At 49.0% G+C, this 12,866-nt stretch overlaps 5 protein-coding genes across 5 annotated transcripts; 2 read left to right on the top strand and 3 right to left on the bottom strand.

Moving 5' to 3' along the window:
- Positions 1-293: 293 nt before the first annotated feature.
- EV420DRAFT_1096943 (terpenoid synthase) lies at positions 294-1,984 on the top strand. The gene is made up of 7 exons (XM_060465809.1): positions 294-715; positions 778-933; positions 993-1,156; positions 1,209-1,236; positions 1,290-1,386; positions 1,438-1,670; positions 1,726-1,984. The coding sequence occupies exons 1-7, from the start codon at positions 435-437 to the stop codon at positions 1,823-1,825; spliced, it is 1,059 nt and encodes a 352-aa protein (XP_060334884.1). The 5' UTR covers positions 294-434; the 3' UTR covers positions 1,826-1,984.
- Positions 1,985-1,989: 5 nt separating this feature from the next.
- Positions 1,990-3,415, top strand: EV420DRAFT_1518946 (uncharacterized protein). The gene is made up of 6 exons (XM_060472087.1): positions 1,990-2,300; positions 2,360-2,423; positions 2,472-2,642; positions 2,704-2,898; positions 2,957-3,011; positions 3,069-3,415. The coding sequence occupies exons 1-6, from the start codon at positions 2,052-2,054 to the stop codon at positions 3,289-3,291; spliced, it is 957 nt and encodes a 318-aa protein (XP_060334883.1). The 5' UTR covers positions 1,990-2,051; the 3' UTR covers positions 3,292-3,415.
- Positions 3,416-3,543: 128 nt separating this feature from the next.
- On the bottom strand, positions 3,544-6,247 carry EV420DRAFT_1518944 (WD40 repeat-like protein; the record flags this gene model as incomplete). The annotated part of the gene is made up of 13 exons (XM_060472086.1): positions 3,544-3,764; positions 3,813-3,836; positions 3,905-3,995; positions 4,046-4,245; positions 4,293-4,401; positions 4,454-4,646; positions 4,710-5,239; positions 5,260-5,503; positions 5,524-5,598; positions 5,702-5,728; positions 5,757-5,795; positions 5,842-5,973; positions 6,169-6,247. The coding sequence occupies 13 exons, from the start codon at positions 6,245-6,247 to the stop codon at positions 3,708-3,710; spliced, it is 1,800 nt and encodes a 599-aa protein (XP_060334882.1). The 3' UTR covers positions 3,544-3,707.
- A 71-nt stretch (positions 6,248-6,318) lies between these two features.
- EV420DRAFT_1618587 (uncharacterized protein) lies at positions 6,319-7,761 on the bottom strand (the record flags this gene model as incomplete). Its single annotated transcript, XM_060475362.1, has 7 exons — positions 6,319-6,514; positions 6,562-6,691; positions 6,745-6,871; positions 6,921-7,372; positions 7,441-7,500; positions 7,553-7,701; positions 7,736-7,761. The coding sequence occupies 7 exons, from the start codon at positions 7,759-7,761 to the stop codon at positions 6,319-6,321; spliced, it is 1,140 nt and encodes a 379-aa protein (XP_060334881.1).
- A 228-nt stretch (positions 7,762-7,989) lies between these two features.
- Positions 7,990-12,476, bottom strand: EV420DRAFT_1618586 (uncharacterized protein; the record flags this gene model as incomplete). Its single annotated transcript, XM_060475361.1, has 19 exons — positions 7,990-8,292; positions 8,428-8,468; positions 8,519-8,631; positions 8,688-8,750; positions 8,810-8,964; positions 9,020-9,490; positions 9,533-9,584; positions 9,637-9,777; positions 9,839-9,879; positions 10,006-10,153; positions 10,204-10,303; positions 10,341-10,820; positions 10,874-10,895; positions 10,954-10,974; positions 11,019-11,244; positions 11,318-11,555; positions 11,606-11,677; positions 11,864-11,939; positions 12,237-12,476. 19 exons carry the CDS (start codon positions 12,474-12,476, stop codon positions 7,990-7,992), a joined length of 3,003 nt encoding a protein of 1,000 aa, XP_060334880.1.
- Positions 12,477-12,866: the final 390 nt, after the last annotated feature.

The following is a 12,866-nucleotide window of genomic DNA, read 5'->3' as shown; positions in this document are numbered from 1 at the left end:
CTTCATCATTAATCTTAGGGCAGCTGTCTACTTCCCTCCTCCATTTTAAGGTCGGTAAAACAAAAATCAAATGGGCATATACGCGTTTAAAAAAATTCAAGATCTACCGTAAATCTCAATCTACCAGGAACCCTTTTTTCTTCTGTGTCTGAAACGAGGCTAGCATCCTATTGTTCTTGGTATCAGCTGTACCCTATCCTCGTAATATCCAGCTACTCTATGAGCCGACGCGTTTCCTATTCTGGGTCTGACAATGCTTCGGGTCTTGTCTCGAAAACCCCGTCGTAGTTGTAATCTGGATCATTCATCTTGAATGTTTTCACTTTTTTGTTTTCTTCCTCCTTTTCCTGCGGGACATAGGAGAGAGCGTTGGCTCTCTTAAATAGGCTGGCAATTTTCATGAACCCAACCGTATCTTCTACCCATCGTTCACCATGGCCATCGACACTCCTACCGAGACCGAGAAGCCTACTTCGTTCATTCTGCCTGACCTCGTCTCTCACTGCACCTTCCCACTCGTGTACCACCCCCATGGGGACACCATTGCCGCTCAGTCCGTGAAGTGGCTCGACACCAACTGCCCAGACTTGAACACCAAGCAGCGGGCGGCTCTCTACGGACTTCAGGCCGGCGAACTCACAGCTTACTGCTACAACACCTCTTCCGACGCGCGGCTTCGAGTCGTCTCCGATTTTATGAACTACCTCTTCCATCTGTGAGTCTAACTTTGTTTTCTTTTTTTTAATTTCCCCGCGATGCTGACATCCCCACTACCAGGGACAACATCAGTGATGGCATGATGACCAAAGAAACTGATATTCTCGCCGATTGTGTCATGAATGCGCTCTGGTTCAGCGGCTTTTACAAGCCCACGGTTAGAAGCGACTATAATCAGCCGGAGGAGGAAATGAATGCGGGAAAACTCGCTAGAGAGTAAGTCTTGACTTGATGTGTCCCACGGCCCCTTGGACTAATTTCTGCTCTACTTGTAGCTTCTGGGCCCGCTGCATTCCTGATGCTGGGCCTGGCGCGCAAGCGCGCTTCAAGGAGACCCTCGAGCTGTTCTTTGAGGCGGTCAACATTCAAGCCAAAGATCGTGATCGAGGCATCATTCCCGATCTCGAGTCATACATCGACGTTAGAAGGGATACATCTGGTGCGCTTCACTTCTTGACCACTCCACCAATATTTGCTGATTAGTAAAATAGGCTGCAAGCCGTGCTGGGCGTTGATAGAGTGAGTTTATGGCCTATCTGTCTTCTAGTCCATCGCTAATAATTAATTCTTAGATACGCCCTCGACATCGATCTCCCCGACGAGGTTGCTGAGAACGAGGTCATTCAGGCGTTGAACCAGCACACTAATGATCTTGTCACTTGGTCCAATGTAAGCAGCCCTTCCCTTGTCCTCTATTCCCTTGCCTTATGGTGCATTCAGGACATTTTCTCTTACAACGTCGAGCAATCCCGTGGAGATACCCATAATATGATCGTCATCATGATGGTTTATCACGGGAAAACTCTTCAGGAAGCCGTCGATTATGTTGGAGATCGCTGCCGAGAGACTATCGACGCTTTCATTGAAGGCACGAAGCATGTACCGTCGTGGGGTCCCGAGATTGATCCCATCGTCAAAAAGTACATCCAAGGGCTTCAGGATTGGATTGTGGGGTATGTCTTTTTCTGGTTGTGTCCACCGGGTTGTACTCAAGGGCTACTCATCCAGATCACTTCATTGGAGCTTTATGACTACCCGGTACTTTGGCGACGCTGGAGCCGAGGTCAAGAAGACGCGGTTTGTGCAGCTTCTCCCCCTTAGGAACTAGAGATTTAAATAATTTGGGCGGGGCTTTACTTTAAAAATTTTGGGAGCTTTTCGAATTCGTAAATATGTATCTTTTTCGTGCACTTGTAACTTAGACTGTTGGAATATATGTACCAGAATTATGTCCGCTGACATAAACCTTGACGCATTCTTGACGTCATTCCCACGACCTCTTCTCATATAAGAACCACTGTGAGACATGACGCTCTTCTCTCCCACAGTCTGCAATGAACACGCTCTTTCGGCGCACTCTTTCTCGACATGCTCTGTCTCGGCCCTCGGTCTCGCCTTTCGTATTTTTGAAGTCCCGGACTGTCGCTAGCACCGTGTCCAACCGCCCTGCAAGTCAAACATTCGAGCACACGGCTACCAATATAAAGGAAGAAGCCGGCAACGCTGCCTCGGATGTTGCCAAGATCATCGCCGGTGCTAATGTCACTCGAGAGGATTTCGCTAAGACTAATAATTCCACTTTTGTACGTGAACCTCGTTCTCTGCTCGTTGGCGTGGACTCAGAACGGGGTATACACGCCAGTTTGGGATTACCGGTGCTATCGCGTCTTCTGTGCCTAAGCCTGCGATGGTGTTTGGGCTAGCTGGTACAATTAATTCACTACGCGCCACTGCTTAGGTTAAACTCCACCTAGGCACACTTCCATATGTCGGCGCCTCTGCTACGACCGTTTATCTAGCTCAACAAGCGGGGCATGCAGCTAGCGGTTTGGCGACAAAGATAGATCCTGGAGTCGCTCTCACTGTCCTGGATCAAGCCTTAAATGTGCAAATGACTTACGGAGCGGTAATGCTCTCATTCCTTGGCGAGTTATCTTTACAATTACATTGAGATTACAGATCTAACGTTGAGTTTTTTTCTTCTAGGTGCCATCCATTGGGGTATGGAGTTCGCAGGTTACGGAGGGCAAAAGGGATATTCTCGCCTGATGTTAGGTACGGCACCCTTGCTGGTTGCCTGGCCAAGTCTTGCGCTTGATCCCATGGCAGCCTTGACGGTTCAATGGGTTGGCTTCACCGCCCTCTGGTGGGCCGACGCCAAGGCCACGAGCAATGGGTGGAGTAAGTTCTTCAAGTCCGTTTTCTAATCACAAAAACCTCATTTTTATGTCAATGATAGCTCCAGCTTGGTATTCCCAGTATCGTTTCTACCTGTCCGTGCTCGTTGGTACATGGTATGTGCTACCTGGTTGAACGCAAGACTTTGTTCTGATTATATCTTTTTCGCGCAGCATCATTGGTTCCCTTGCTGGAACTTCGTATTACGGCCCTGTTGCCGGTCATGGATTCTTGTCCCATGACCTCGAACTCACTCGTGAATTGAGGAGAGAACTCAGCCCTGAAACCAAACACAAAGTCCCTGGCGTAATCGAGGCAGTTCCCGCGACTTCAGGTCAACCGGGTTTTGTAACCATCAAGAAGAAAGACGCGCATCCTGAGGAAAAGGAGAATTGAAGAGTGTGTATATCATGGGACTGGAACTTGAGCAAATTGGTTGTACTACTAGTAGAAGTCAAATCGCCGAATGTATTTTTGTAGCAGAATGTCGACAGTATACCTTATGGCGCTGTTGCTATTTGCTGAGTACGGAGCTCGGGCGGCATCGTCCGCGATTTTTGCATTCAAGTTTCGTCGGGCTAGACTAGACGATGACGGCAGTCCTAGTAATCGCACGAAGAGCGAATGTTCATCATGATCGTGGTGGGTACGCTTATTATATATCTTGCCCAGACTTCTCTGTCGATCCGTGAGGCTTGAACGGTTCCAACTGATGACGAGAGATCTCATGTTGCTAAGCATCTACACAAGTATCAGTATATTCCTACGTTTCGCATGTCCCTAACATAAAATCCATGTCCGTAATAGTAACTTTAGAGCTGTATAAAACTCGTATCTATCCCATGCGAAAAGTCCCATATACAAATCCGCTGATTGATCCGTGAGTAAGGAACATGAACTCGGGGCGCAAAACTCACCTGATCTTCGCCACAGGAAACGATCTGTTCAGTATCCGACGAAGTCAATTATAATGTATGTGTAACAGATGGAAAAGAAAAGATAATCAAACCTTCGTGCAGTCGAAACCGATGCAGAATATCCGTCCGGTGTGTCCTCCGCTGAGATCAGCCACCAGGGCACCGGTTTTACGGATCCCAGACCTAGATGGTAGGTAGGCGGTTCAATAAACGAGCCTGATGAGGTGGTTCACCTGTCGCGTACCTTGATAGTCAAGTCATAGCTTCCACTCATTACAAAGTCATCTCCTAGTGCTACGCTCCTTACCAAGTCTCCATGCATGCATCTTGTTTCTACATGAGACGAAGCCGCCGCTGCCGGTTGGATGTTCGTACTCCCACAGGTCCGGCAAACGTGACCTCCCGCCAGGCCATTCGCTAGAGGAAAATGACGCTGTCAATGGTGCACTTTGTCGCCGGAGGATTCCCTTCCAACGGGACATCAGGCGAAGTAGACCATCCTTGCAAAGTCGTAATATCGAACAGACGAAGGTGTTTATCCGAAGATCCTGATAATACATACGGCAGTTTGAAGTCGATTGAAGCAATCCTGTCGTATAGTCAGTCTGAGTTTGAACTAAAAGTACTTGATTGGAGCTCACCCTCGAGTGTGGTGATTCTCGAACGTCCGCAAAAGGCCGCCCGTTTTCGTATCCCAGAGTCGTACGGAACGATCTCCAGATCCTGAAACGATAAGAGTCGGAGAAATGGAAACTGCGTTAACTGCAGCTCGATGGGCACCAAGTCTGTATTCTGGTTCAAGGTCCGGGAAGCTATATGTCCTCACGTAACGGTCTATGACAATATTCAGTGAGCGGTCCGGGAGAACTTGGGGGGGTGGGGGAACTCAAAGCAGACCTTTAGAACATGAAACGAGACGTTCATTGTCGAAGCGTACACACAGCACGCTGTCTTCGTGGTCAGAGATGACTTTGACTAACTCGTTCTTCTCTAGATCCCACACGACCACTCTGCGGTCGCTTCCGGCGCTGGCAAGGAGGCCATTATATACGCAGATACTGAGCACAGAACTCGAATGAACCTCGCCGACAACTCTTTCTACCAAACCTGTGGATAAGTTCCATTCTCGGACAGTCTTGTCCCGAGACCCGGTGAACAGCACTTGGACGCCGGTGGTGGGGTAAGTATAGAGCTGTAAACAGTAAATAGTGTTGGTATGGGCATTTGTAGGCGCCCCGCGTGTTTGCAAGGCAGAGAGCCGGTATGATGGGGATAAAACACGGTTGTGAAGTCGAACGTGAGTCTGGTGGAGCAGTTTGTAGTCTGCTTTCAAGAATGAAGATGGCCCGAGAGTATTCAGAACGGGCGGCGCGGAGTGGCGGACCTTTGTAGATGAGCCTGCCGCCGGCCCGGAGGATGAGCGCTCTCTCGTCTACTATTCGTGGACGTGGAGGCTTCAAATGAAAGCGCATTGTCATGGGAAGACATCGAAGCAAAGCCAGAATCCGACTCTGTAAGCATCATCGATGATTCCACACGAGACGTTTCTACGTCTGACATCAACGAATCCGCCACTTCGTCTTCATCGGCTTCCTCATCCGAGTCACCCATACCCTCATCATCGGAATCCTGCCAGGCCTCAGAACGCTTGGGCGCATCGAAAGCGTGAGCTCTCGGTGGTTGTCCGCCACCTGCCAGCCACGGGATAAACACAGATTCTTCCATAGAGATTGGTCGTTGGCTAGTGTTTGCCAACGTCGACAGACTAGAGCACAGGTTAACAAGGCTTCCGCGGATAGGTGGGAGAATATCTGCAAAGACTACTTCGGTAGGCAGAGACTAGTGGAAAGTCAGCTTGAGCGCGCGAGTGAGCACGGTACGACGTACACCAACTACATCGAACTGTAGCAACGGGGCTAGTCGCCGCTGGATAGTAGCCTAGACGAGACCTCGGCAAAGAGGCTAGTAGTCGATATGCAAGCTCTGCAGCTATGTTAGAAAGAACAAAAGTAAGTGAAAGACGACAGACCTTCGCACTCTTGCACCGAGTTCATCGACATCCCTGACAACAGCCTTGAGTCGGAAAATGAAGTGGCAGTCGCCTGCCAGCTATCCTCGTCCGTGTATCCTTCATCAGTGCATCGATGTTCGTCGTGGGTTGCTTGAAACAAGAAACGTTGAAGTGGCCGGTCCTAGGCAAGAGGGCCCTTGATTGATTGGCAGAGTTGGTCGCGATGGGCACGTCAAGCCTATGTCCACGCGAGTTCCGATCAGATTGCAAATTCAAAATAACATAACACGGCCGATACTTCCCAATTTGGACTCAACAGCAGGTTTATTACTACCGCGTACTTACATCTACAAAAATCTTCTATTTCTTCTTCATTGGTTAAGCTCCGGTAAGCCCGAATTATCCCCCTTCGAACGGAGCTCATCACAGAACAGTACCCAACCTAGAAAGAAATAAGACGTTGAGAATTCCATTAACAGATAGATATATCATAATTTATGAGGAAGAGAAAAAGGGTACGGTGAATGCAGCAGCAAGGATCAAAACTGTAACAGCGATAACAGGAACGAGAGACGTCGATGAATGGGATTTTGCGTTGAGCTTTTTAATGACTCGCGGCTTCGGTTTTGGCGTATACGAGGGGACGTAAGGAATTAATTGAACATACCCAATAGATTTGAATCCATGAATGCTGCGATAAAGAGGATCAGCAAAGCCTCAGCTCGAAAGTTGCTCTACTTACTAGTACCCCTTCTAAATTCCGCTTGATCTCGTCCTTCCATACCAAGTGGGACACCAGATAGAGTGAAGGTAACCTTGGTCGAATCCTCCGACTGGTCAAGTGTCGTAGTCAAGGTCGCGACATGATCTAAGGCACACAGGTTTAAAAACAGACTTTATGAAGAGGATGTTCAGCTTCACCTGATGGCCACGTAGGGCTGGACAGCGCCCAAGTCTGTACTATCTCCTTCGGCGGCGTAAGGGAGACATATTTCCCCTTCACACCACCTCCAAATAGGCTAAACTCCGTGTCCGGTTTGGCCGCAGACTATTCTCACGTTAGGCAGAGAAAATGGATGAATCGCGAACAGACATACCTGTGCGGCGGCTCGAGTCCAAATCGGAATCCTCTTTTCGTCCGTAAGCAAACCAAAGAGATCGTCAGCAGCAGCTTTGAAAGTGCTATCCACAGTGACCGTAGCCGTATTAACCGCCTTGGGCTCCTTCTTCACAGGCTTCGGCGCAGCCTCAGGTGCAGGCGAGGGCGCAGAAGTCGCCGCTGGTGTCGCCGCCGCCGGCCCAGGCGTATTAGCGCGACTCGGCTCCGTACTAACGGTCAAATCCTTCCCATGCGTCTCGAAAATCGCAGCAGGGAATTTAGCAAACACGTCCTCGAGGATTTTAGGAATGCGTTGTTTAGCCATCGAGTATAAATCGTCAACTTCGGGGGATGGCTCGGTTAGAAGAGTCCAGAAGAACTGGTGATTAGGTGTTAGATGAAGTAGCTGGGAAGGATGATAAGGAGGAAGCTGAACGGACTTGGTATTGGCTGAGACCGTCCATAGTAATCTCATGGGACACCTCAGGGAATGTCGAGGCGCCCCTTGGCCTCAGTACCGTCGCTAGTCGTACCCGTCCACTCGAGAGCAAGTTCACAATCATAGATCGTGATGAAGTCTAGATCACAAAGAGAACTGAGCACCGCGCCATCTCCGTAAAAAGGATACACGTACTTGGACTTTCCTTTGTCCCAGTTCGACATCGCCAGATACATGGGAGACCTTGGATATCCAGACCGCTTTGCCCTCTACATCGCCTTCTACCCTCAAGTCCGTCAGCTCCTGCTCAAACCAATCCTTGCCCCCACTTTGTGATGTTCTTGTTTTTCCAGTGCCAGTTAGCTGTCGTAGACGGAAGAGGTGCGGGAGGAGCCGCCATCGATGTCGTTCACGCAGGAAATCGGACGTGGAGATGTGAGAGATGTGAAAGAGATAAACCGGAGAGGTGACGATCTTGACGGTACTGGATAAAAACGCGTAACAAAATTTCGATGGACTTCTAGCATTTTCTGGATACTTCCCTCTTTGGAAATGCCTTTCATCAAAAGTTCATCGAAGATTTCTACGCTAAGTAAACACTAAATACGTACAATAACTCAATATACAACTAGCTGGCTTCGAATCGCACGCCTTTCTTTTTCTTTTTCGGGAGAGGAGGCCTAAACACACCAGCGACAGATATGTCACTCTGAATAACACCTTCAACTGGCTCAGAGGGTAGCGGACTAAATGCCCGGGCCTTCCTTTTTGCTGGTATTGACGCGGGTGGCGTCACTGTATCCTGTCGTAGATCCATTCCTACCATAACGGCATCGGGATCTAACCCTGCCGGGTCCTGTGTCGGGATATTGAACAGAGGAAACTCCACAGACGGTAGAAACTTTGGCCGCTCCGTAATGAACCGCGGATTCTGTACAAAAGGTCAAGAGATCATTCATGCACTAGAGCAAGCCAACTAACCGCAATGTAGTGCCTCATACCACTCTCGTCAATGAGTTTGGGCAGTTTATCTGTGCAGTCTTGAAGAAGCGCTCCGCCGGCTGACCATATTTTCTTCAGCAGTATTACGAATCGCCAACGTCTTGACTGTAATACTTTGAGCCCATAGACTAACCACGAAAGAAACCCATGCAAACCTGATATATGCTTAGTCTGTCCAATCCGATGAGCACGTTTGATTGCCTGACTTTCGACATCGGGCTGCCACACAGGCTCACAGAAAATGACTCGCGACGCGGATACAAGGTTTCTTCATATCAACGTGTCAGCACTTCGAGTTCACAGCAGATGATAAGATGCACGTACAGCCCACGAGCTCCATGCTTCAATTCCATGAGGAATACTCGGTACGTCTCCGAGGTCTCAAAGCTATGGGATATTCCAAAAATCAACGACGAACATCTACACGCCAGGAAATCCAAACTCACGTCAAGACAAACTGCTCACGAACTTGCGTGGGCACATGAGACATGAAGCGCAGATACTTGACCTGCAAAAGATCGAGAGCGTCGGCAACATGAGCTAAAGTCAAAGCCGAATCCGAAAAGATTAAGAATTTCTCATTCTGCGCGTATCGAAGCACCTATGCCAGGGAGAAACGAGTTAGCTCGGCGAACGGACCGCTGATACATTTCTACCTCGTTGATAATGTAATTGAGTTTACTTGACGCCGAATCTTTAATCCGGATATGTCGAAAGGGCGAGCGCGAAAGGAGTACTGATGGTACTTCAGGAAGGGTTCGAGGACCCGCGTCTAATGGATCAGCATCCTCTTTCTCTAAGCGCTCAAGTCTTGACAGCGCCGCATCCAGTTCCTTCTTCATCTCTCTCAACTTCTCTGGAGACGCCGCTTTCTTGGCATCCTCATGCAGCCGGCTAGCCTTGCGCTTGCGAAGATCCATTTTCTTTGTCGATTCGGTGAACAAGAGCTGCTTAGCGTGATCCCTTTCGGCGATGGCGGTTCCAAGCTCGAGCATACGTCCTACCGTGATGAGAGGCTGCTGAGAGATGGTGTTTCTCATCGTGACCAGCCTATCCGGGTGCATAAGGCCAGCGAAGGTATTATGGCTGCCATCCTGACTCTGGACTCCGGGTATACGCGTCCATCTCTGGAAGACATCATCAGGAATATCATGGAGTCGATACGGAACCTCGACGTGATCTTGGATATTTCTCCATGTCTTATCGTCCGCTGCTAGCTGGCTGACATAGCGATAAGAATCTCGAAGAAGCGGACGAGTACAGTTGGACTTACATGTGCTCTATCGCCTGAGTGATCAGCTCCAAATCTTCTTGGGACGCATTGCGGTTGATCGCAGTTTCTATGTGAACCTTTGGCCTTGTCATGATCTCGTCGGCGTTGTACAGATGCTCGTCAACAGACCAGAACATGATCCTTTTGAGTATCGAGTTCTCTAGTGAATATTCTGCAAAAAACAAACCCAAGGTCCACGTACTGTGTCATATTCGAAACGAGCTCCTGGAGCAAATCCGAGTTCTTTGCAAAAACGGAGGTAGGCAAGGAGCAGTCCACAACTTTGACTGACATACCTTAGGATGGAACAAATAGTCCTAGGAGCACAGATGAGCCTAGGTATCAAACAATGAAAATGAACGACCTTACTTGATCTCGTCGTTCAGAGTCCACAGCGTTGATTGCAATGGCCGCCTGCAAAGCATTATACGAGCGCACTGCATATGGATCTAGATCCAAAAAGATAGCCTCCTTGTTAATGGGGGGCAGGACAACATCAGCCTCGACGTCTTCAACCCTACAGAAGAAATCCCATAAATCAAGCACGCCTCAAGAAAGCCAACCCACCTATGTCGTACCATCACCATACTCATAACTTGCGTCAAAACTTCAATCGCACCGGGCCGAGGTCCATCCGGATCCATGAGAGGCTCAGGTGACGTGAGTTCTCATAAGCTGTGAATCGGCCAGGAATTGAGGAACACCGACGAAATGCGTTATCATATTCCCCAGTTTCCGGAGGTCCTCCCGATCGTACTTGTTCCATATCCTGGCTTGCTTCATCGTAGGAGGTGTAACTTCACGCGATTGAGAAGCGGATCCCTCTGGATCTTTGAAAAGTTCCCAAAATTCCGCGTCTCCTTCATCATCATCCTGCTCCTGTATGTCGTCCGTCTTTGCGCCGAAATTGAGTCCTAGAAGATTCGTAGTTGGAGTCCCGGTGACGATCCAGCGATGTTCGATGCTCAGGAGCTTTGTGAACGGCGTCAGGGTGGTGGACATGGATGCTGAGACGTGCCCTTCATCGATAACGAGACGCTTCCATCTAATTTGTAAAAGCGGGGAGACGTTTGGGATCTCGCAGCTACAGTTTGGTATCCTAGTTCCTGGGAATTCATCACATTTGCAGATTTTCCATGAGTGTAGCTTTGATACATCTTTCGCGAGATTCTCCGCAGTGAACCCTGGAAAATAGGATCAGCGTCTCGGTACTATCAGAAAGCGATGACAAGCATACGAGAATAGGTCATAAGAATGATCTGCACAAAGGATCGGCTCGTCAGGCAAAGAACAAAATAGCGTTAGAAATTTGCTCACGTCGTAGTCCGATGCCAGTGCCTTCGCGTTCCGGTATTTTCGAAGCGCGACCGAAGGATGAGGACTCTAAGCTCACGCTCGCAATGCTTGTGTACTTCTCCGATCCCATTGGCTGATGAGATTAGAAGGTACCGACGATCAAGGTTCGCAGAGGTCAGATACATGGTACGAGGCCCCGCAGTACCCTTACGACGCTGAAAACGTTCATTGTCGATGGGCTCTGTATCGTAATGATGGTAAAACTGGTATGTTGCTCTGGAAAAGAGCCCGAAATTGGTGTTGCTCGAAAATCTGAAGCATAGCATCCTTCTCCGAGTCCGGCCTAATCCTATGCTCCCAGATAGTCTCGTCTGGCTTGGTACACATTTGATGCAACAGCAATTCAGGGAGAGATGGAACGCCAAGAGCGGGAACATTAGTTGATTTTTGACGACGGGAGCGCATGAGACGGTTTCGCGCCGCCGACATCTCCGCTGATGGAAAATATCGAAGTGATAGTGGAGTCAGGACTGGGCGCACATCAATGATTGATTCTTCTGGAGCTGATAGCTGATGCAAAGTTGCCATGATGAGGGTGAGGGTCATCACAGTTTTTCCGGTGCCTAGAATTTGAGTTAGTCAGGTGCTTGGAGGTACAGTGGGAGAAACTTACCGAGTTCCTCGCACAGTACGCCGCCACGGTTGGGCGCAACCATTGGCCTCTCTCGCAAGATTTCCATTGTACCTGGTTGCAGATAGAAAGGCCTCCTTGTTCAAGGCAAGAACGCGAACGTAAAGGGGATCCGGCACGTCTTTCTCCATAGTCTCCTTCTGCAACATCGTCGCCACTGAGCGTCGCTGGTATGTATAACAGCGTGCTTCTTATCCCGAGGCCTTGAAGATCGTCGGAAGAGTCGAGGAGTTTATTGACCATGATTGTTCGTCGGATTTTCGCAAACGCTGGGCGATGGAAGTTCTCCATAGATTTCGGCTAGAGTACGGGAGTCCTAGAGATACAGTTAACGTATGTCATGTCCTAAAGAAACTACCACAGGGACTGGTGCGCGTTGACAAGAGGAAACGGGTGTTTGACAGGTTTGACTGAAGTATTCCTTTCCATGTCTTCGCAAAAACGGTCAATAGAACGAGATGAAGAATGCGCCGGCCCGTGTAAGAACTGGCGCCATTTTCATCTCGTTTTATACCGCTTTAGATCGAGACCGTAGAAGGCACACATAAATAAAACCAGTTGGAATGTATTGTTTCGCCCGCGAAGTCCCTGCGTCCATGAAAACCGAACGTACAGAAGCGGTTGAAAACAATGGCACTCCCTCAGATGCACTTCCATCCCACGCCATCGCACTTTGCTCCACAACGCTAAGTAGAAGTCTTAACGAACGCCGGGCACGATTAAGAACAGGCTGTTTTCGAATCCGAAGCTGGCCCTGGACGCCGGGGAGGTCATATGGAATAATGTAGATCCTCACGACCAACACCGACGGGAGACTTTGATGGTATGTCGCAGCGACGAATCGGTGTTTCATGAGAAATTCTATTTCCCGACAAGAGTATGTCGTCTCGGGCGGAGGCTTGGAGATGTGAGAGCACAATATCGCTTCGGAAGTAATGCCAGCCATCTTCGGAGAGTGTATGGTCGCAGGCAACGTCGGATGTCAGCGAAAATGATACCGTTCCAGTTGGAAAGAAGTTTTCGAGAGACCAGGGGGAAGAAACGGACGTGCTTTGGGATTGACCAGAACACTTCGTGCAGGGCATCTGGTAAAAAATTGAAGAGTGTTCGCTGCAGAAAATCGCACGCACCTTGCTCATATTACTTGGAATATAATAAGAAGTAAGCAGGCGTAGTTTATAAAACTAAGGTAGACAGTAGATTAAAAGACCATGTAAGGAGTCACAGCCAGGACGTGGAAGTC

The sequence above is a fragment of the Desarmillaria tabescens genome (assembly GCF_030435595.1).
Source record: "Desarmillaria tabescens strain CCBAS 213 chromosome Unknown EV420scaffold_7, whole genome shotgun sequence".
NCBI classification, from domain to species: domain Eukaryota; kingdom Fungi; phylum Basidiomycota; class Agaricomycetes; order Agaricales; family Physalacriaceae; genus Desarmillaria; species Desarmillaria tabescens.
Note: the sequence above shows the minus strand (reverse complement) of the source record. Positions and strands in the feature narration are given on the sequence as shown.

Excerpts from the sequence above, each read along its gene's own strand:
- EV420DRAFT_1096943 (XM_060465809.1), top strand. The coding sequence starts at position 435 with ATGGCCATCGACACTCCTACCGAGACCGAGAAGCCTACTTCGTTCATT. Across the intron at positions 934-992 it reads GCGGGAAAACTCGCTAGAGA|CTTCTGGGCCCGCTGCATTC; the intron begins GTAAGTCTTGAC and ends CTCTACTTGTAG. Across the intron at positions 1,387-1,437 it reads ATCTTGTCACTTGGTCCAAT|GACATTTTCTCTTACAACGT; the intron begins GTAAGCAGCCCT and ends TGGTGCATTCAG.
- EV420DRAFT_1518946 (XM_060472087.1), top strand. The coding sequence starts at position 2,052 with ATGAACACGCTCTTTCGGCGCACTCTTTCTCGACATGCTCTGTCTCGG. Across the intron at positions 2,643-2,703 it reads GGTAATGCTCTCATTCCTTG|GTGCCATCCATTGGGGTATG; the intron begins GCGAGTTATCTT and ends TTTTTCTTCTAG. Across the intron at positions 3,012-3,068 it reads TCCGTGCTCGTTGGTACATG|CATCATTGGTTCCCTTGCTG; the intron begins GTATGTGCTACC and ends TTTTTCGCGCAG.